This window comes from Otolemur garnettii, unplaced genomic scaffold, assembly GCF_000181295.1.
Source record: "Otolemur garnettii isolate 467f Iridium unplaced genomic scaffold, OtoGar3 scaffold00017, whole genome shotgun sequence".
Taxonomy (NCBI): Eukaryota; Metazoa; Chordata; class Mammalia; order Primates; family Galagidae; genus Otolemur; species Otolemur garnettii.
In genome coordinates this window covers 7,311,953-7,335,414 of record NW_003852412.1, presented here as the reverse complement: position 1 = coordinate 7,335,414, position 23,462 = coordinate 7,311,953, and the positions used below count along the sequence as shown (strand labels likewise).

Here is a 23,462-nt window from a genome sequence, read left to right as displayed (position 1 = left end):
TAATTTAATTTCAGGCTCTACAGACTGAAATTTGCAAAGCCAAAGTAAAGGAAGGAGGGTGAAAGAACATGTTAAAAAAAAAAAAAAACGAAACACACACACACACAAAAACCTTTCTGCATGCTACCATGCATTTGAAATTTTTTGAAACAGTACTTATAAATTCACACCCACACAGCTCAAACTTCAGTGCAATGGCTGTATCATTCAACACTTCTAGAGAATAGAACCATGCAAAGAGGAGCAACTGCTTATAAAAATGGTTATTCAGTATTTATTCTGCAATGCAAAGGTGACAAACTAAAATATAAAAAGGCTGTTATGGCTTAACATTTTTGTTGCAGATTAAATATGCAGCATTGAAAAATGGAAAGGCGTGGCTTCATCTCTGACCAGCAGAGTTAAAAAGAAAAATCTCTCCATTTTCCTTCATCATCATGGGATACACTGTTCAGGCAATCCAAATTAATAAAGACTTGCACTTTCATATGGACACAAGATCAAGTGTACCAGTTAGGTTTCACATTCACAGTATATAAGAAAATACACATGAAAGGAAAAGTAAAGGGTTAACTTAACAAGGATTTATTCACAGGAATACATGTAAGTAGAGAAAAATAACAGAAAAGCTAAACAAATGAAATGAAGAGGATCCAAACCAACTTTCACTCTGTAGCTTTTAACTTGCACCCTGTGTGCATATATCTAGGGCACAGAGGGCCACCAACATGCGCCAATACAGTGTAGGAACCCTGCATTACATCCATTAACTTAAACATATCTTTAAGATCATGCTTTAAAAAAAAAAAAAAAGCTTAGAAGGCATTATGTTGAGTGGGAATAAACACTGAAATATAGCAATCATTTTCAACATCTACAATTGTCTTTATGTGCCAACTAACATTTATGCAGCCTTTTACAGATCTTTTACCATGTAATTTATATTTTGAAGTTTTGATAAAATCACTAGTAGTATATAACCATGCAGAAAGCACATCACACTGACAGCACAGAGGCAAAGATTTTGCACAGGTATATCAGCTTTCCACATTGTGCAGGTTACACACAATACAATATCAATCTTATTCCTAACAGATCCTAAAAAAGATATTTCAAGGTCTAGCTGTAAACTACAGTACTTTATATATCTATATTCTTAATAAAAATAAAATCCACAAATCTTAAAAAGGAATTTTAAATGCAGGGCTATCTTGAATTGGTAAACTGCAACACAAACTGGCGCCAACATAGGTAAATGAATACCAACCTCACTCTATGTGATGCAAGCATGCTACTTCCCCACTAATTTAAATTACTTTCAATCACTATGAGCCAGAATGCATGCCTGAACCTTAAACTGCACTTTAAAAATAACATCTTGGCCTAGAAATTAAATCTAATGAAGTACAAACATCAAATTATATCCACTACACTTATGTTTAATGCAAAATTAAGATGTCATCTTTAGTTTGATACGCCCAACCCCAATTCTTCCCTCCCTGCCCACCCCACAAAGGTAAAAGGAGTGACTCATTTGGCATTTCACAGGGTGCTTCTTTGCTTAAATTTGTTTTGTTTTATTTCCAACTTTTTTTTGGGGGGGGTACCTTTAATTGTAACTTCCAAGAACCTGCTTCTACTTTGGGAAGGCAAGCTGATTTTAACTCTTATTAGTTTCGTTTGTGAAGTTCTTCATCAGCATGCAAAACAATGCCCCAGCATTGGGAAAATTTATATAAAAATCTTTGAATTAAAAAAAAAAAGCTTCTTTACTTTTTGTAACCCCCTCAGGTTTCCTTTATTGTGCGCTATAGAATTTTTCCTCTTTCTTATCCCTATGCATCATTTATGGTTCTTGTTTTGGTACAATTCCCCATAATATTCCAGAATGTACTGTTTTGTGAGCAGACTGAACATTTTTTTTTCTTCTTCACATCCAGTGCAGAGTTGTAATTGGAGACAGATTTCCACCCACAAAAGCTCCAGATGTTAAAACGTTTCCCAACATCGACTTAATACAGTGACGGCAACACCTCCCTCCCGCCCCTCCCAGTAGGGTTGGGATTGTACTGTATTCCCTACTGGTTTACCCTTCCCCCCTGTAAAGGGTAACATTTTCCCTGGGTGCAGAGGCTCCCTCATAGTCTCCAAGACCGAAGGACCTATAAAAAAAAAAGAACAAAAGCAATTTTATCTTTAACAATTGTCAGTCTTTCAAAGTCAGTGAAATACAAAATTAATCAAATAATGATGGCTATTTTTACCTACAAAGAAAATGAGAAATTGGACAAATGGCCTAAGATCATGCTAGTCAATTATAATCATGGTGCTTCCTTCTCCTATGGCTTTGAATTGTCACCTGCATCAGATATGAAAAGTGAGCTGAAGATGGGAACACACAAAAGCATGCTGTACTTTGTACAGATGAAATGTGCCCTATATGATGATGCTATCAGTCTAATTTTCATCCCATTGTGCAAAATAAGACCCAGTAAAAACTGGGTTATTTCTTACATATTACGTTGCCTTATTTTCTTCAGAACTGAATAGCACTTTCTTTAGGATAATCACTTCTCTTAATGAGAATCAAAATACTCTTTACCCTGGTATTTCCAATATTAAGCAAACAAAATTCTAGTCTAGTAAAAACTAAGCAACCGGTTATTTTTCATTTTCTGATTTGTAGCCTCGGAGGCACCAAAACTGTTCATTACTACTGTAGGGTAAATAAATATCAAAGAGTAAAATTTATACCTGCTTTCTTGATGCTCCTCATTAGTTACTATTCTAACACTATTGCTTTCTTTTTTTTTTAGAGACAGAGTCTCACCTTGTCACCCTCAGTAGAGTGTTGTAGTGTCACAGCTCACAGCAACCTCCAGCTCTTGGGCTTAGGTGATTCTCTTGCCTCAGCCTCCCGAGTAGCTGGGACTACAGGCTCCTGCCACAACGCCTGGCTATTTCTTTTAGTTTGGCCGGGGCCGGGTTTGAACCCACCATCCTCGGTATATGGGGCCAGCGTCCTGCTCACTGAGTCACAGGCAACCGCCCTATTCTAACTTGATTTCATTTGGTCACTTCTCTATTCTCAGGCCACTCGGAACTTTTCTCAACAATACAATTTTAATGATAAAAAGGACATTAAGAGATAAGAAATAAGGTAAGATTACTAGGAGATTTAAACTTGATAGTGGTCCTTCTTCAAGAAAACTTTACTACCCACTCATGTCAAACTTTGGACATTTATGAATGTTCATGGGAATTCACAGAGAATGATTAGTCCTTTTGTGGAAAAGTACAAGTAGCCCTTTTCCTCCTGCCTCTGAGACAAGGGAAGAGGAGTATATGAAAAGGTAGGAAAAAAGGTATTGATTTATATTATTTCTAATTAGACAACTGACAATTATTTCATGTCTTAAAACAGTTCATAATTGGTGATGAGACCACAAAGATAAGAAGACTGAAAATACTACAGACTTATTAGTAGCTCACTACTGAATCCCTGAAACTAAGTCATCCTTATCTACTACATTCTCATAGTTCAACATAAACTGAATCCAGCACTTTTATAAAATGCCAAAGCCATAAAACAGTCCTGAGGACTCAAGATCAAAGTGGGAAAGTGGGACAACACACACAAAGGGCTCTGAGACATTCCAGAGGCTGCAAGTCCAGTTTCTACTGCCTTCTCATTTAGATAAATTAGATGGGTGAAATCTTTCTAGATTTAAGATCTAGCTCAGTGTACACATTTCAGCATATCCTCTGGCTTCCAGTCAAGTATGTCTCAATTAATGTTCAAAACCTAAAGAAAAATGTCAAAATCATGGTTCACCATACTGCCCCATGTTCTTAACATTTACTGAAGAAACTTAGTGTTCTGGGCGATATACTAAATCTGGCATCACACAGTATTCCTTTTTTCTTTTGAAGTAGAATCTTGCTATGTGGCCCATGCTGATCTCAAACTCCTCTGCTCAAATGACCCTCCCTCCTCAGCCTCCTGAGTAGTTAGGACCATAGGTGTATGACACACGTCTGGCTTACATAAAGTATGCCATATACTCTTCAACATAACTCAATGAGGAAACTGAAGCTAAGAGATCAGAATTGTTAACACCATTTAAGTAAAGAAAACCTCAAGGAACAAGAGTCCAAATGGGAATACATCCCTCTAATACCCCAAATCAAAATAGAATCTTCCATTAATTACTCATACAGTCCTGGGCACGTGGTAGGTGCTCAACAAAACATACTGGAAATACTGAGTCAAAACCCAGCTTCAATTCTCTTGTGATTTCCTTAAAGCTCGTAATATAGAAAGTTCTTATATCAAAGGGTATAAATTCCTACTTCAAAGTAGAACCATTCATTTTATTCTGGCTTATAGGTTCTTTAAAAAAATTTTTCTAGCCTTCTCTTAGGTTAATTTAAAAGTTCGATATAGTATAACATGAGACTATGTTTTATTCAATCCCCATTTAAAACAAATAGCTTTTAATTCTATTCAGCAGTTTGAGATTATAGTCTTAACCAAATTTTCTTCATCCAGAAATTTCCAAACTTCTTATAACTTACCCTAATTTTGGGACTGCAGCTTAAGTGTATTAGATTAAACACCATAAAAAGCTGCAAGACGCTCTTTTAAGGGAAGAGGAAACTGGTCTGAGAAACGCCTCCAATTTTCATCCCCAACTTGATTTTTAAATCCATGAAGGATCTGCAAAGAGTGAAAAGCCAATACATTTATCAGTACTGAAAGAGAAAAATCTGTTCTATGTAGCTTCTGAAATCCAACACTATTGATTATTTCAAAATTATATCCTTTTCAAAATAGTTAATTCTCAACCTTGCAAGACTCTACACTATTCCATAACTTGCCTAAAAGTACTTTATAACATATGCTTCATAGGATTCAACAAGTGTCCCAGTAACAGATATAATCTAGACAATCTCTGGCATCATACTGATGAAAAACAAGAAAGTACAGAATTCATGCAAGGAAGTTTTTTTTCTCTTTGAGACAGAGCCTCAAGCTGTCGCCCGGGGTCGAGTGCTGTGGCATCATGGCTCACAGCAACCTCCAACTCCTGGGCTCAAGCGAGTCTCCTGCCTCCGCCTCCCAAGTAGCTGAGACTACAGGCGCTCGCCACAACACCTGGCTATTTTTTTGGTTGCAGCCATCATTACTGTTTGGCAGGTCCCAGGCTGGATTTGAACCCGCCAGCTCAGGTGTATGTGGCTGGCACCTTAGCCACTTGAGCCACAGGAGCCGTGCCAGGAATTAAGTTTTTGACATATTATGTCTACTTTGAACTGGAAGTATACAAGCTTTGGGTTCCTGGCTTCAGCTGTAGTTCATTAATTTTAATATTAGGTGATTCAAATGTGCAATTACATTTTATTTTTCATTCTGTTACAGCTGAGTGCGGACTAGAGCTAATCAAAAGGGTATACTAACAAAGCAAAGAACACAATAAAGGCTTAATCCCTATGGATGCTTCTTAGATTTATACTCTGTTCAACAGTTTCAGATTATAGTCCAACCCAAATCTCAATTATCCATCTTGAAAAACATATACCATTTTCCATGAGTCAAACAATGGGATCACATGAGTTTGTTGTACTATCGAGAAAATATTTTCAAACTGCATGTACTACTGCCATAGATATATAAAATTTATTTTTTTTTGAAACAGAGTCTCACTATGTCACCCTTGGTAGAATGCTGTGACATCACAGTTCACAATAACTCCAAACTCTTGGGCTTAAGTGAATCTCTTGCCTCAACCTCCCAAGTAGCTGGGACCACAGGCACCCACCACAACGCCCAGCTATTTTTTGGTTGCAGTTGTCATGGTTGTTTTGTAGGCCTGGGCCAGACTTGAACCTGCCAGCCTCAGTGTATGTGGCTGGCACCCTATTCACTGACCTACGGGCACTAGGCCTCTACTGCCATATCTTAACAAGTCAACTTTGTTACCAAGTAAAAGGGTTACATAAGATCTACCAATACTTATTTGAATAACTTAACTTTCATATAAAATATAAAAATAGTTTAAACTTTTCAACTGTGACTTTAATGGTCCCAAGATCATATATCATAAAGACTTATTAGTTACCTTACAGAACATGTCTCTGAGATCATCTTTTGGGTTAATCCATGATGCAACAGCATCACAAAAAAATATAAAATCCTGTAATAAGAAAGAAATACATCTTAGATGGATAAAATATTTGTTAAACTCAGCAAATGATATATGTTAAACCTCAAAATTTGTGTCACAATAGAATCCTAACTAAAAAAGAGAAAATATAAAAAAACCCTAGACTCTAGTTTGTACTGGAATCTAATGTTCTGTTGTATTTTTTATCATGCATCAAAACAAACTCCTGTCCAGCAAGCGGAAATAGACTGAAAACATCAAAATGTTCACTTACTGGATTAAAGAAAAATCAGATTCAAAACCTTACTCTTCTGACTAGCCTACAAATAACTTATCACTAGCTAAATATTTATCAGATAAGCTTGATTTGAAATATAGAAATAGGTCTAAATGTCAAGACTCATCTTCAGACAGAAAATTTAGTGAAATGACCACAGTTAAAAGAAAAATCAATTATAGAAACATCAAGTCCAAACAAGAGCAAAGAACCTCAATTACTCTCAATTACTTAAGATTATCTGAACAAAAATAAGACAAATAAATAACATGTCAGAACATCAGCAGCATGTTGAATGTTACATGTTAACTACTTTACATTTTATTAAATTCAGAGAATCCACTAGTTTCAAAAAATTTACTAACATTAATGTAAAAAAAAATTATTGAAGCAAATAAAATGTGCTTAAAGTTCATTGTTCATTTAAATTATGATTCCAGGCTGGGTAAGTGGCTCATGCATATAACCCTAGCATTTTGAGAGGTTGAGGTAGAGGATCACTTAAGGCGAGAAATTTGAGACTAGCTGGGACAATATGGCAAGATCCTGTCTCTGCAAAAAATTAAAAACAAAACAAAGCAAGACAAAACAAACATTGTCTGGGAGCGGCAGTGGCTGAGGCAAGAAGACTGCTTGAGACCAGAAAGTTCAAGGCTACAGTGAGCTCTGATGGTGCCACTGTATCCTAGCCTGGGCAACAGAGTAAGACCCCATCTCTTAAAAAACAAAATAAAACAAAAAGATTCCTCTTATCTTTCATACCCAGAGTATATAATTAAAAATTTAAACATAAAAGACAAAACTTGTGACCCAGTCCCTAGGGTGCCAGTCACGTATACTGAGCTGGTGGGTTCAAACCCAGCCCAGGCCTGCTAAGTAACAATGACAACCACCACCACAACAAAAAATAGCTGGGAGCTGTGGCAAGGCTTAAGCTCTAGAGTTGGAGGTTGCTGTGAGCTGTTGACGTCACAGCACGTGGCACTCTACTGAGGGCGACACAGTGAGACTCTGCCTCAAAAAACAAAATTTGTGACACTTTTTTTTCTTTTTTAAAGATAAGAGTCTCACTCTGTTGCCCATTATTGTCCTGGTGCCATAGCTTACAGCAACCTCAAACTCCTGGGCTCTGGTGATAGGCTTGCCTCAGCCTCCCAAGTACTTGGGACTACAGGTTCCTGCCATAACACCTGCCTAGTTTTTCTATTTTTAGTAAAGACGGGGTCTCTCTCTTGCTCAGGCTGGTCTTGAACTCCTGAGCTCAAGCAATCCACCCACCTTAGCCTCCCAGAGTGCTAGGATTACAGGTATGAACCATTGTGCCTGGTGGAGACATAAAGCCTGGGAATAAAAGCTTTTAAAAGGCAGAAATTTCTATCATCTCTTAAGTAGGTAGTAATTTATTATCACATATGTACCATTATCTTAAAATGCTAATTCAAAAAGAAAAAATAAACTTCTGGTATGAAGATGCTTTTTAAAAATAAGGTATATGTCAGATAGTACTAAAACACATCTGATACGTCACTTAAGTCTGTAGGTATTGAAAAAAACAAACTTTAACAATTGGAGTTATTTTGCAATTAGGGACCTTCTCTCAAGGCAGCACTGGTTTGTTCTTACAGTTAGTTATTAACCTTTATGAATGTGAAATTAGTCAAGATGCTTCTAGTTCTAATTTGTATGTTTTTAATGTCTATCTAATCTGTATCAATTTGAATTTTATAAGCTGAAAATTCCTATTTCTGAAATGGAGTTAACAAAAACCATAAGATAAAATATTAAAAGGTCTCTATTTAAAATATTCCAAGCACTTTTCTCTTAGGAGGGAAAGGTTTTTATTTTCTTGAAAATAAAGGTGAGAAAGTTATTGCTATAAAATCATTTCTTTGCAGCTCTGTTTCTCTCAATTGCATATCCTCAGAAACCAATAGTTTCATGCTTCCCTCTTCAACATAACCTTTTGGTTGGATTAGGAGCTTTGACTACATTCATGTTTAACATTACTGCCAAGTATTTAAAATACATAAAAATATGAGCTTAGAAAACAAAATATGAATAAGTCATAAGCTCTCAAAATTAAACCAGATTTAATGGCTGATTTGTGTTTTATTAGTTCTAAACTTGATTCTATGTAACACAGATAGTATCCTATTATTGGGTTACTCTCTTAAGTGTAGATATCTTAAGTGTAGATATCTTCAAACTCAGCAAATTGATATCCATGGATGAGTATGTACAAAGTAAATAAATGATGTCTTAATGTGGATGAAAGAAGTCTAGACTAATTCAAGATAAGAATATAACCTTACATTGGGCCCAGTGGCTCATGCCTGTAATCCTAGCTCTTTGGGAGGCAGAGGTGCGTGGATCACTGGAGCTCAGGAGTTCCAGACCAGCCTAAATTAGAGCAAGACCCCATCTCTACTAAAAAAATACAAAAAAGTAGCTGAGCATTATGGCAGGTGCCTGTGGTCCCACTTATTCAGGAGGCTGAGGCAAGAGGATCATCTGAGCCCAAGAATTTGAGGTTGCTGTGAGGTATGATGCTGTGGCACTTTGTCCAGGCTAACAAGATACTATGTCTCAAAAATTAAAAAAACAAAAAAACCCCAAAAAGTATAAGTAAAAGTTATTTCATAACAAAAAAAATTTCAGAAGTAAAAAAAAAGGTATTATCATTTTAAGATACTAAGTTCTTTGTGATTAAGTCTTAAAATATTTCTCCCATTAAAATTTTATTATTCAAAATACTAAAAGTTCAACAAATCCATGAGAACATCTTTCTTACTTGAATTACGCCACTGGGATTCACACTGATCATGGTACAAATCCCACGGAATGCAGAATCTTTTTCCTCATTGTCTCTTATGTTTCTCAGAGAGGTGCACCTATTGAATTACAGAATTGAGTTTAGTATTTAGGAAAAAAGCAGGTTTAATTACAATACCAATGGACAGTATTTAATGGAATAAGCACCAAGATATATATAATGGTTGTATTAGAAGAGATTTCAGAAAGCTTAAGTTTCGGTTTCCCATACTTCCTATATGCTGGGCCCATTTACTCTCAATATGGTGGAAATGGTAAAATTTTCTTAATAAATTGCATACATAAAATAGACAAGTGATTTGAATCTCCCATTTAAACTATTAATGAGCTTGAGCCAAAAAAGGTTACCAAATTAACTTTTAAAATTGTATTATTTTGACTTGTATTCCATTAAACACTACTAAAAATGATGTCAATTGAAAGCAGAACATAGGATGTACTGCCACAATATAAACTATTACTATAAGACTTATGGTGTAGATGTTTAACTTTTACATTAACAAGCAAGTTTTTTATACATAAGAAATTTAAACATATTTCTTAATGCAATCCAAGTTTCCAAATTAATTCTAAAAAAGAAACGTAATGCAAAACCTAAATTTATAGAATTTGCATGCACTTTTATTTTTCTGGTGGATATTTAAATGCTTTTCATGTATAATCAAGCTTTTTAACACAGCAAGCATGTGACAATCTTATCCCATGCATCAATTAGTCGTTAGCCACAACATAAAATAAATATACATGACAATGCCATTGAAAAACCTCACAAACCTGATAGGACAAGATTAGTCACATGGTTGGCAATGATTAAGGATTGTGATTTTTGTAACCAACTGAAAATATATCTAAAAGTGAGATAGAGAAAGAAAGAGTGAAGAAAAATGAATTAAAAAAAAAAGATTGAATAATACACACCAGGGTCTTATAAACTGCTGTAGCATGGGGGCCACCTCTTGAGGACAAACGTAACCAAGACGACCAATTGTTATTGCTAAGGTAACGCAATCACGGTTATACACCACCAAACGCCAACCAAGACATGAGCAAATGAGGGGGAAGGAGAAAAAATAAAGAAAAAACAACAAATAACTCAGAAACAGAAACCAACAGAATTTGTGTATGATAATAAACATAAGATTTCACCAGTGCTGTTTATTACCACCCCCTAAAATAAGGGGCAGCAACATATATGGCATACTCTTGGAAAAAGAAAAACAAAAGGAATTAAAAAAACTCTAAGATTGAGAGAACACCAAAAACCATGATAAAGTGCTTTTCTCACTCAATCTAGTGTCAGAATATCATTGTTAATAAGATGAGCGATTAAATGAACAGATACAGAAAATTTTCATTCAAAAGCCAAAATTTCAGAATTTAATAACGAAATCTGTTTTCCCCCAAGAAATATCAATAAATCTGACTACATTTCTGAATACTAAAACATATTTCTGAAGAGTTAAAATTTCTCATTTCCCTACATCTTTCTCCATAAGAATTCAAAGATTTCCAGTCTTTGGAAATGAGAAGTTTTAATCTGAATTTTGGAATTTTTTTTTTTGTTGTTAATATTTCCCAAACAAACAAGTAGAGTAGTTGTGGCTTGATATCAAAATCAGCTGTCAGGTTTTAAGTGGCATGGTGCCCACTGAATGAATTAGAAAACTGCTATGCCCTGAACTCAATCTCATTGTGACAAACCACTGATAACTTGGTTAACAGTCTACTAACTTCAAACAATATTTGACACGAAGTTCTACAATAATAAAGGGAATTTAGATAGTCCACTGCAACAATATGTCACACGTGGACTATAGGAAAAACTAAATATTACATCTTTGCTGTAAAATGCATAGCACAAAATAGATGTAACACATTATAATACTGGTAACACACTAGTATTTTTTAAAATTTTGAAGTGGGCAAACATATTCACCACCAAAATTCATAAAGTCCTTAAGTTTACAATGAGCTAAATAAAACAGGTGCAACTCAGAATTGCATACTGCAATTCAAAGGTACATACATATAAATACATTTATACACAACGGGAAAAAATACAAACAGAAAACAAACCATGAGGTGCTTTAATGGTGTTCTCTCAAAAACTTACAGGTTAACCTTTCATAAAAAAGGGTGGGGGTAAAGAAAAATGTTTAAGGATTACTTGAAGCAAACTACACAGATAATACTAAAATCCAGCAGATTCATATGAAGCAAGAGAAAGAAAACCTATGTTCAAAAGACACAAACTATGCAACATTCTCATTAAACAGGCAAGTATGAACAATCCAATGAAACATGCGATAAAGCAGATGATGGTCCATTGAAAAAGTTCAGTGTAGGATATACTAATTGGAAAAAAAAAAAGCAAGTAACAGCATACTAAGGAATTGGCTTTATGAACTACTGAGATAATAACAAGGTGCTAAAATTGAGACCATTAGCTATTGACCTTGATTTTATTAAGAAAACCCATTCTTTTGGGTAAGAAAGAAAATAATAATTTATATGCAGACACTTGTATTAAGAGTAATCTAATGAATTTCAAGTGTTTCTCTCAATGGTACCAATTCATTCCATTGACTCGTAGGGCATTACTAATTATTGTATTATTTGCTTAGGATATAATCATATGTAGAATATAATCGAATAAAGCCAATTTGTTAAAAGGAACTGTATCACCAGATGATATCCCACAAGAAACTTTAATATACATTACACTCAACATTTATTTGCAGTTATGCATTCACATTTAAAAATAAACAGGAGTTTCTTTAGGTTCAACAATAATTTTATAATGGCAAGTGTTTCAAAATCTGAATGTCATGTATAGGTACTGCATTGTGAAGAGATAAAAACCTGACAAGATTTCATAACCACCCTATACATAGGATTTTGTACTTTTCAAGCAAGAAAATTTAATTCACTTTGTGAAATAAACAGTACCCATACAGCCAAACAGCCACATAAGTGTTTCAAAAAATTAAAAGATTTCCTTCCATACCAATAAACTTTATCAATTTTAAATGCATTATGATAAAATAAACTTTCTATAATTTAAAAAATACCAAATTAAAATGCCTTTGAAAAGAAACTTTCTTATTTGGAAAACCTTATTTAATCTTTGTCTAGTATTTTGGTAAGACCCTCATTTACTACGAATAAGATATTGGAATTATCTTGGTATATAAAGAAAGGGATATACCTGAATGGAAACAAAATTTAAATCTTTCATTATTATTAGCAATAATCAGGGAGGGTGGAAACAAAGAACCCAATCACTTTCGAATGTGTTCTATAGTATGGAAGGTACTCTTTAATATAAACATGCTCTCTATAAATGCAAAAGAGAAACAAGCCTAATTAAAAATTCCATAAGGTACTGCTTAAGTCCCCAATTTGAAGAAAAATATACGAAATACAAAATACATATGCCATTGTTAACCAATTAGCCACTGAATTGCAATCTATTTTAGACCACATTTTGAAGAAAAAAAAAATCGCACTTTCCCAGCTTCCAGTTACTCTCCAAATTACTTTAAAAGCAAAATTCATATGGTTCAATAGTTAGCTGGGATCCATTTTAGGAAGTATTAAAACACTGAGATGGGAGAGAAAAATATTTTCCAAAGTTATTGAAAACTGGTTATGGGATGTAGCTAAAATAGTACATGTCATTACTGAGAATCCAAAATAGCTGTTAAATAATAAGCTGAGTTTTTAAAGCCAGCTTTGCTTTGGTTTCTCTACGCATCTTAAAGTTAAAAGGCAATTAATTTTCCCTTCACTGAAACAGTTCAGTCATATGGTACCTGTATTCTCTAACAACGTCTTTGGTGTGTTGGGTCTGTTAATGATTTCTACAAGCTGGTGCAACACCATAGGAATATAAGGCTGCATCTCTATACCTAGATCATCCCAAAAAGAAAAAACAAGAAAGAAAAAATTGGATGTTAAAGTATCACTGTAAAATACTTTGCTTCCCTTAATAACTATGACATGTGATATGTAGACATAAAAATCATTTAAATAAAACAATTACGAAAATATCAAGGCACTTGAAAACTTAGACTTTTTTTTTTAAATACAAAGTCTCATCTTGTTGCTCTGGGTAGAATGCTGTGGCTTCATATACTCATAGAAACCTCAAACTCTTAGGCTCAAGTGATTCCCCTTGCCTCAGCTTCCTGTGTAGATAGAACTATAGGGATGAGTCACCAGGCCTGACTAGTTTTTCTATTTTCAGTAGAGACAGGATCTTGCTCTAGCTCAGGCTAGTCTTGATCTCCTGAGCTCAAGCAATCTACCTGCCTTCGCCTTCCAGAGTGCTAGGATTACAGGCATGAGCCACAGCACCAGGCTGAAAATGTGTACTTTTAAAGAGGGAAAAAACAAATCTTACCCATTTGAATAGAGATTTCTCCAATTGCCCATGTGGCATTGTTGCAGACTGAAATGAACTCTGGATTTAGGTTCGTTCCCAAGATTGGCATGAAATCAGCTAGGAAAAAAAAATTTTTTAAACTATATAACTTCTCAATAACAGTGTACTATACTTTAAAGGAAATCTACTAGGCAAAGACTGAAAGCAAGGCAACAAATAGCAAGTTTCACTATTAAAAACCATTTCAATTAATTTTAATTTAATCAACTATAGAACTGGTGAAAAGATAGGCAATTGTTTAAAAATATTTCAGAACTGAAGGAGACAGTAGCTGGCCATTAACTTTCACATGATGTAGAAAAGTTTTGATACATTTTATTTATCATTCAAATGAGTTGGAGTAATCTTGTCATCAGATTAAAGAAATTCAAATTTAAAGTAGAGAAAATACGATAAAATAGAATTTTCTTCAAAGCTAGTTTCTCACACACAGAATTTCTTTTTTACGTAAATGATTTTGGCTTTTAAAGCAGAAACTTTCACCCTAGTGCTCAGGTTATGTTCTCTAAATACCATTTTCCACTTAAAGGAATGAGATTCTCAGAAAATGCCTCATTACAAACTAAGACAGAAAAAATAAAAAACCTGGGCTACGCAGTCATAACAGGAGGGATGCAGCAGGAGGGATGCAGGGGCCAACCTGATTAAGTTCCCACTTCTAACAGTGTAACTTGAGCATCATGCTCGCACTGGCTGTCAGAAAGTCAAAACCCCAAAAATGTACACACACAGAGAACCAACAACAACAGAAAAATTCTAAACTCAAATAAATTGGTAATAGAGGGAAAGAATCAGTGCCTTTGTCCACCAGGTAATACTAACACTGACCCAGTATTTAAAATGTCTTCAGGCTCGGGGCCTGTGGCTCAAGTGGCTAAGGTGCCAGCCACATCCACCGAAGGTGGCGGGTTCGAATCCAGCCCGGGCCCACCAAACAACAATGACAGCTGCAACCAAAAAATAGACAGGCGTTGTGGTGAGAGGCTGAGGTAGGAGACTCGCTTAAGCCTAGGAGTTGGAGGTTGCTGTGAGCTGTGATGCCATAGCACTCTACCCAGGGGAACGGATTGAGGCTCAGTCTCAAAAATAAATAAATAAATAAATAAATAAATAAAAATAAAATGTCTTCAGACCATTGGCAAATGTTCTCTGGCGGGCAAAATTGCTCTTAGTTGAGAACCACTAATCTAGACAATAATCCATCTTGGTTGAGAACATAAATTAAGAGACAGCTAGATACTGTGTACTTCCTTAAAAGTCCACACCATTGGCTCGGCGCCTATAGCTCAACCGGCTAAGGCGCCAGCCACGTACACCTAAGGTGGTGGGTTCGAATCCCCAGCCCGGACCCGCCAAACAACAATGACGGCTGCAACCAAAAAATAGCCGGGCGTTGTGGCGGGCGCCTGTGGTCCCAGCTACTTGGGAGGCGGAGGCAGGAGACTCGCTTGAGCCCAGGAGTTGGAGGTTGCTGTGAGCTGTAATGCCACGGCACTCTACCCAGGGGGACAGCTTGAGGCTCTGTCTCAAAAAAAAAAAAAAAAAAAAAGTCCACACCATTTTCCAAGTCTTATGAATAAAATATTCTGATTCTTTTTTTTTTATTTATGAGACAGAGTCTTACTATGTCATCCTCAGTAGAGTGCTGTGGCATCACAACTCATAGCAAGCTCAAACTCTTGGGCTTAAGCGATTCTCTTGCCTCAGCCTCCCAAGTACCTGAAACTACAGGCGTCTGCCACAAGGCCGGACTATTTTTGTTGTTGTTGTTGCAGTTGTCATTGTTGTTTAGCTGGCTTGGGCTGGGTTCAAACCTGCCAGCCTGGCTCGGAGCCTATAGCTCAACTGGCTAAGGTGCCAGCCACGTACACCTTAGGTGGCAGGTTCGAATCCCCAGCCCGGACCCACCAAACAACAATGACGGCTGCAACCAAAAAATAGACAGGCGTTGTGGTGAGAGGCTGAGGTAGGAGACTCGCTTAAGCCTAGGAGTTGGAGGTTGCTGTGAGCTGTAATGCCACGGCACTCTACCCAGGGGGACAGCTTGAGGCTCTGTCTCAAAAAAACAAAAAACAAAAACAAAAAAAACCTGCCAGCCTCAGTGTATGTGGCTGGTGTCGCAACCACTGTGCTATGGAAGTCAAGCCAATATTCCGATTATTAAACTTAGTCTCTGTATCAAACTGCTAGTTATAGTACATATAAAGGTCAGAGAAACATGTTAAATGAACTAGAGAGATGCCATCAGTAAAATCTCGATGTGGGACAAAAAAGTCTAATTTAACAATAAAGTGCAATTAGAAGGAAGAGGTAGGTATTGAAATATTAAGACATTTGGGGTCTGTATGTCTGATCATGGTTAATATTATGTGGGGAACATGACTGAATAAGCACAGTTAAAAACAGAAGCAGGGTGACAGAGGGCTTGTTACACTTTTTTACATTTAAAAAACTTTTTTATAATAAAAAATATTAAATCCTTTAAGTTTAAATTCAAAATTAAATGGTTAAGTATATGTATGTTACGATTCCCAAAAGAATTCCACTTTTAGACTAGAACTGAATGGTTAGACTTTAACTAGATGGTTCTCAATACATCATAATTAACGTTAACCTTCTGACTCTGATGTTACTCTGGTGCAATCGACACCTTATAGGCATGTTTCGTTTCTAAGCACTCTGTAGTCAAAGGGTTAATACTCAGAGAAATACTATTAAAACCACAATTGTGTCAACATGTTGAGATATATGGAAAGGAAGGGGATAAAAATAAAATCACTTAACCGCCTAGGTATGAGAGCAATTCAGGTTACAATATTCAAGGGATCCCTTATTATCTTTACAAAAGGCCAAAGTAAATGGGATGCTATTAAAACAGAAACAATTCCTAAATCTCATTATATACTTTAAAAGTGACATTTGTTGGACATTTTCTATGATCTCTAAAAAAGTATGTTGGTTTTATAGAGAAGAAAATCTTATTATTACTATTTCTGGGTACCTCTACTACAAAAGGTTACTCAAACTCAAAAAAGTATCTATGAAGTAGAATACAGTACACCAAGGCATGTCCTTTACCCTAAAAGTAATACTACGCAAACTTTCCTCCAGTTACATGAGAGCCTAAAAAGCTGCTGAAATGACGGTGAGTTCAATGAAATAGGAGCTCCCCTCATCCTCCCCTCTTCAGAGAAATTTCACTGTAACCAGTTGAGATTCCATGGAATTTCAGTTTAATATTATTATAAAAAACAAAGCTGATGTAAAGGTAACTTTTATAAACCACGTTCATATTCCTTCTAGGCCTTTGGCTAAGACCAAGTGTAAAAGCCACATTCATAGCAGTAGAAAACTTTCATACCTATACAAGGCTTAACGTGCTGAAAGCAAGCTTTTGTCAGGTCACCTAATAGGGCAAAAGAACTCTGTCGAACTTCTGGCATTTTATCCTACAAGAAATAAGAAGAAATTAACCCCAATGTGACACAGAGGAATAGGTTCCAATTCGTTTTAATCTTACAAGTCTCACCTGCATGCACTGATACATTAACGTTAGGATGTTACTTCGGGCCACCAGTTGTTCAATGTTGCCTCCAAGTCCTTCAGCCAGGCCACTCAGTAAATCAAGAGCCACTATCATAAAATCTTTATCTGGAGCCTCATATTGATCAGGCTGAGCATTGTTCAGCTGAAATCAGACACAGTATTTATAAAAGTTTGCTTTTAATCAACTACTCAAAAGTTTGTATGCATTATATGCCTACCTTTAGAAAAATGTTTTAACACAGTGACTGCCACGTTAGAAAAAAAATTTTCCTTATGGCCATGGTGTTTTATTAAGAACATAGAGTAAACAAAATGATCCTAATTTGGTGAAATATTTGTTTTCTTGTTTTCTGTATGCAACACTAGAATTTTTATGCTGTATGCCACATGAATTGCATATAACTCACAACATACTTATTGAATTAGTTACTGAGAAATGAGTCTTTTGTCATTCCTTTAAGTATTTAGGTGTGGAGTAGACCAGACCTTGGGTGGTCCTGTATGACAACCGCTCAATCCTACCTCTTAAGTATGCACAAAAATATGATGTCACTGTATACTATGCATACTATCTGACTTCAAAGAGCTGCCAGGCAAATATTCAAGGTGAAATTTGTGATGGGAAGTTATGGCAATTGAAGAACATATTCCAGCAGAAAGTGGGGAAAGACATGCCAATCGACAGCAAAAACAATGAGCAGAGGTTTCAGTTTCAGGAGCCCTGGGCTTAAAAGTTAGCATGAGTTAAATAACATGGCAGTTACTATATTAGAAACAAGAAGGGAAAGATACTAAAAAAAATACCATGGCTTGTGCAAGAGTCTTCTGTACTAGATTTACACAACGCTGATACACAGGTTCACAGTATGGAAGGAAGCCAGACTGCAGGGCTGTGGCAACCGAAGATAGGCACTGGAAAGAATAAAGTACACGTGCTAAATTTTCTGGGTATACTATAAAACTACAATTAATGCTTAAAACTACAGTCAATAGGATCCTGGTTATTTATGAACTTGCATTACACTTTACAGTAGCAGGTTTATCTTCTTCCAACTTCTCCTCTGGAAGTCATTCATTGTTAATCTGCCAATCAGGAGAGGGTTACTCAGAAGAAAAATTTCTATAATAAACATGTTCTCCATCAAGGGCAGATTGCATATTAAAGTGTTTCTATTTTTTCCCCTCAAATATAAGAGATATGTTTGTTTATGCTCCCATAAATGGTCATGATATAGGTGGACTAACACTGCCAGGCATATTTTGAGCCACTGCCTGAAAGCAATATAAATGCAATTGGCCTTCTGTATCTACAGATTCTGTATCTGTGGTTCAACAGACCTTGGATCAAAAATATGGAAAACATAGCCTGGGCAATGCAGCTGAGACCTCATCTTTGCAAAATACAGAAAAATTAGCCTACAGTCCCAGCTATTCAGGAGGCTGAGGCAGGAGGATTGCCTCAATCGAGGAGTTTGATGTCGTAGCGAGCTACGATGACATCACTGCACTCTAGCCCGGGCAACAGAGTCCCTGTCTCAGAAAAATAAACAGAAATTAAAAATACAGTATAATCAATTATTTAGGCAGCATTTACATTGTATTAGGTATATACAATATAATAATCTAGAGATGATTTAAAGTATACTGGGAGGATGTGTATAGGTTACATGTAAATAACATTATTTTATGTAAGATTTGAGCATCTTCAGATTTTGGTATCTACTAGGATCCCGAATGGAATCAGTCCTAAGAATACTGAGGGATGACTGTACATAAAAAATGAGCCATGTTGATTTTTATTTTGTGTGACCTAAAATTAGCCATGTGCTTAGGCACAGAAGACTTAACTTCTTTGCCTAAGAACAATCCATGGCAGAAGCTGGTGATCCCTGAAATAATGGGGTCACTGTTTATTCTTGGGGAACAAGAACAAAACTAAACTGACCATCAGTGTCAATTCAATCATGTTCGTTTACACCTGAACAACATGAAATTTCTTTTTAATTGCAAAAGTAGCACGTATACAAAGAAAAAAAATTTCTTTTTTTCTTTTTTTCTTTTTTTTTTGAGACAGAGCCTCAAGCTGTCCCCCTGGGTAGAGTGCCATGGCATTACAGCTCACAGCAACCTCCAACTCCTGGGCTCAAGCGAGTCTCCTGCCTCCGCCTCCCAAGTAGCTGGGACCACAGGCGCCCGCCACAACGCCCGGCTATTTTTTGGTTGCAGCCGTCATTGTTGTTTGGCGGGTCCGGGCTGGGGATTCGAACCCGCCACCTTAGGTGTACGTGGCTGGAGCCTTAGCCGGTTGAGCTATAGGCGCCGAGCCAGAAAAAGAAATTTCAAGGCATTCTCTTACTGGCAGCAAGTCCCAATACTATTTCACATACATATGTGAGTATATAGATATACCTTGTGTGTGCGTGTATATGTGTAATTGACATAGTTTAAATTTCCTGTTAAGCAGAGTAAGTTAGTGACATGTATAATCCTTTACTTACTTTTCATAAAGGTATACTATGTCCATTATGCTGTTTTTTTTCTTTAGAGACAGGAGTCTCATTTTGTCGCCCCCCCACCCCTCCGAGTGCCGTTGTATCATGGCTCACAGCAACCTCAAACTCTTGGGCTCGAGCGATTCTCTTGCCTGTGCCTCCCGAGAAGCTAGGACTACAGGCGCCCACCACAACACCCAGCTATTTTTAGAGACGAGTTCTCACTCTAGCCCAGGCTGGTCTCAAATGTGTGAGCTCAGGGATCTGCCTGCCTTGGCCTCCCAGAGTGCAGGGATCACAGGCATGAGCCACTGCACCCGGGCCATGATGCTTTTTCTATTTAACAGTATTTTTTAGTATAGCAGTATCATAATTAAAGTAGCAGCTACATATTTATTGGGCATTTGCACAGCAACTATTCAGAATATAAATTTATTAACACTTTTCTTACTACATGTCTATTTGTGTTTATTTACACTTGAACATGTGCTTTTGCTGAAACATACCACTACGTTAACTAAATAACCAGCCCAACATACCTCAAGTAAAGGGAAGAGATCTTTATCTTCATCCTTTAACATGTTCCATTTTTGGATCAGTGGAGGCATTAGCATCTGAATATATTCCTATTTATAACGAGGAAAAAATATATATATAAAGTTCTGTTGTCATATCTAAACAAGTATCATTCTTTGCTCTACCCTGTTCCTTTTAAAATTTTCCTTTCATTTGCCTTTTTTAATTTACATGACCTTGTTCTATTTTTAATGTATCTTTTTTGAAATGAAATATAAATACATCATGGTATCAAAATATACTATTGTTAAGTCATAATCAAGAAAGATCTAAGTTTTACTCTCTATTGACAGAATCCTTTTAGTCCTAGAGTCCGTAACATACAACATAGCTGTTGTTACGTACGTTATAAACTGACAGGTAAACATATGAGGCACATGTAAAAAAAAATGAGATTCACAATCACTTAAGCAACCTTATTTAAACTGAGCAACAATCCATAACACGAATAAGCATGGTAGTCATGTAGATTAGGGGACAAATTCTAAAACTATTGGAAAAGCACAACCTTCCCCCAATAAAACAAAGCCAAACAACCATCACCAAAGCAACCTACAAACCAACTGCCCTGCACCAAATTTTAAGTGTAACTTAAAACCAAAAACTTTCTCATTAGCACAGCAGTTAAAAAAAAAACTAAAACCGATTTTTTAATACTCTTCAGCAGGTTATTTTGAGTTACATTAAAATTCTAATATCACTTAAATCCTCTTTAAACAAATCCATCTTCCTCTTTTACTCTTAGTACTGCTAGTGACAAAGTGCTTCTCCACTACCACTAGTGAGCTTTTTTTTTTTTTTTGAGACAGTCTCATTATGTCGCCCTTGGTAGAGTGCTGTGGCATCACAGCTCATAGCAACCTCAAATGCTTGGGCTTAAGCGATTCTCTTCACTCAGTCTCTCAAGTAGCTGGGACTACAGGCATCTGCCACAGTGCTGGCTATTTTCCGTTGCAGTTGTCATTGTTGTTCAGCTGGCCCAGGCAGGGCTCAAACCTGCTAGCCTTGGTAACCACTGTGCTACAAGTGCCAAGGCATCAGTTAGCATTTTTAACCTATTACCCCAATCTCTAATTGTTTAATATAATATACTCCCCACACTTGTATGCTACGGTGAGAAAACAAAGACATCTAGATGTGGTATTCTAAAGCTACAATGGCAGATACAAAAAGTTGTAATTAAGTAAAAGTATAAATCCAAATAATATTGTTATCCCTTTCCTTTAGTCATCCTAGAAAGTATTAACTCATTTGAGATTCTACTATAATTTCCACACCAAGCATAGGCTTATTTTTAAAATGCTGTCTTCGTAAGATCTACATTTTTCCAGTAGCAAACACTAACTGTTCACATATCCCCAAACATGGTTATTTCCAAATATGTCAACCTACTGATTATAACTATGCTATACATAATTTTTCATAATAATTAACCAAAGATACTTACTGGTTTGTTTAAATGATGGCCTACTGAATCCGCTAATGTTCCTATGGCATCGTAAAGAATGAGCAAGTTCTTATGCTGGTATTTACTAAATGCGAAGACCAGGGTATCAAGTATATAAGCAAGGTAAGGAACAAGTTCTGTACAAGCCTCCTCTTCTAGGGTAGCAAAGGCACTACAATTTAAATAAATAAATAAGTTATTTGGTATGTAAAAGGAACAGTTTCTATTTTACAGTAGAAATAAGAAACTAAACCAACTGTTTATAGAATATCTATTTACACTTTACATGCCTATTTCATCATAACTAGATCCTTAATTTTTTTTTTTAATTTCCTTCCCATTTCTTCCTTTCTAAGAGGTATCACCTACAGGTATCTGTTTAACTACTATAATAAAATTAAACTGTGTTGGTTAGGCCTAGTGGTTTATGTCTGTAATCCTACCACTTTGGAGGCTGAGGTAAGGGATCCTCTGATGTGAGGAGACCAGCTTGGGCAACATAGCGAGACCCTGTCTCTACAGAAAAATTAGCCAGGTCATGGTGCACCCGCAGTCTCAGCTACTCAGTAGGCTGAGGCAAGAGGATCTCTTGAGCTCAGCAGTTTAAGCTGCGATGACACCACTGCACTCTAGCACAGGCAACAGAGAGAGACTCTATCTCAAAAAGAATACTAAAATCTTGCTGGTTTTTCTATTTGTTCATTCAATAAATTTATTTGGCACTTACTATTTTAGTTACCAATTGCTGGGAATACAGCAATGACAAAAGGGTGCCCCTATTCTCTTAGAGAACTTACATTCTAGTGATTGTTCTTGCTTACTGAAATCAGAATTAAAACTCTTGAACTCTACTTACCTAAACTGTCAGATGTATACTAGGGGTTACCACCCCTTAAATGATTCTCTAATATGCATTAAGGTGCAGAATACATTTGTTGCTACAAATCTGCCTTATGTACGGCTTTTTTATTAGGACAAATAGATAAGAAAGTCCTATCATACAGCACTGTGATATTTATTCATTTTCTTCATAACACTTGCCACAAATTATAAATATATGGTCATTTGGTATTTCTTACTAGTTTACAAGTTTCAAAATGGCAGGGACTGTAAATCCAGCATTTTAGTACATGTTTAACTAATGTGAATTAATAAATTATAGGATACCAAACAGAATTTATATCCTCCCTTCATTTTAAATCAAAACAATGCTATTAATCACACTCGCCACCTTGCTGGACTTTCTTTCATCTCATTAAGAACTTCAACTCTTCCAGATATTACTGCTTCTGATCTAGTAAGGTCTAAATCAAATTTACCTTCCTCCTTTCAGCAGTTATTTCTTCTTATTACCAATGTTAACAGTAAAAGCACAGATACTTATAAACATTAAAGAGCAGGCCATTTTAGGACTACTTTGTTCCAGGAAACTGAAATATGTGTAGTGATCAGACCAGCTGCTGGTCTGATATAAAGAGAGAGACAGGCATGTGGCTCATTCTAACAATCCTAGCACTCTGGGAGGCCAAGGCAGGAAGACTGATAGAGACCATGAGTTAAGATGAGCTTGAGTACAAGAGCTCATCTCTACAAAAAAATTAAAAAATTAGCTGAGCATGGTGGCGCATGTCTGTCGTCCCAGCTATTAGGAAAGCTGAGGCAGGCGGATCATGTGAGC

At 36.3% G+C, this 23,462-nt stretch overlaps 1 protein-coding gene across 3 annotated transcripts in view; it reads right to left on the bottom strand.

The window, feature by feature from the left end:
- Window positions 1-251: 251 nt before the first annotated feature.
- Window positions 252-23,462, bottom strand: part of TNPO1 (transportin 1) — a 100,823-nt gene continuing 77,612 nt past the window's right edge. For 2 of the 3 annotated variants that reach the window (XM_023510865.1, XM_012802778.2), the window contains exons 14-25: window positions 21,785-21,956; window positions 20,301-20,387; window positions 18,074-18,181; window positions 17,253-17,411; window positions 17,085-17,172; window positions 13,682-13,780; window positions 13,092-13,187; window positions 10,195-10,270; window positions 9,236-9,335; window positions 6,123-6,197; window positions 4,579-4,720; window positions 252-2,162 (exon numbers count right to left, since the gene is read on the bottom strand). In XM_023510865.1, coding sequence (XP_023366633.1) covers window positions 4,613-4,720; window positions 6,123-6,197; window positions 9,236-9,335; window positions 10,195-10,270; window positions 13,092-13,187; window positions 13,682-13,780; window positions 17,085-17,172; window positions 17,253-17,411; window positions 18,074-18,181; window positions 20,301-20,387; window positions 21,785-21,956 — 1,168 coding nt within the window. In that variant the 3' untranslated portion in view covers window positions 252-2,162; window positions 4,579-4,612. The remainder of the gene's footprint in view (window positions 2,163-4,578; window positions 4,721-6,122; window positions 6,198-9,235; window positions 9,336-10,194; window positions 10,271-13,091; window positions 13,188-13,681; window positions 13,781-17,084; window positions 17,173-17,252; window positions 17,412-18,073; window positions 18,182-20,300; window positions 20,388-21,784; window positions 21,957-23,462) is intronic. The other variant, XM_023510866.1, reaches the window with a different exon arrangement.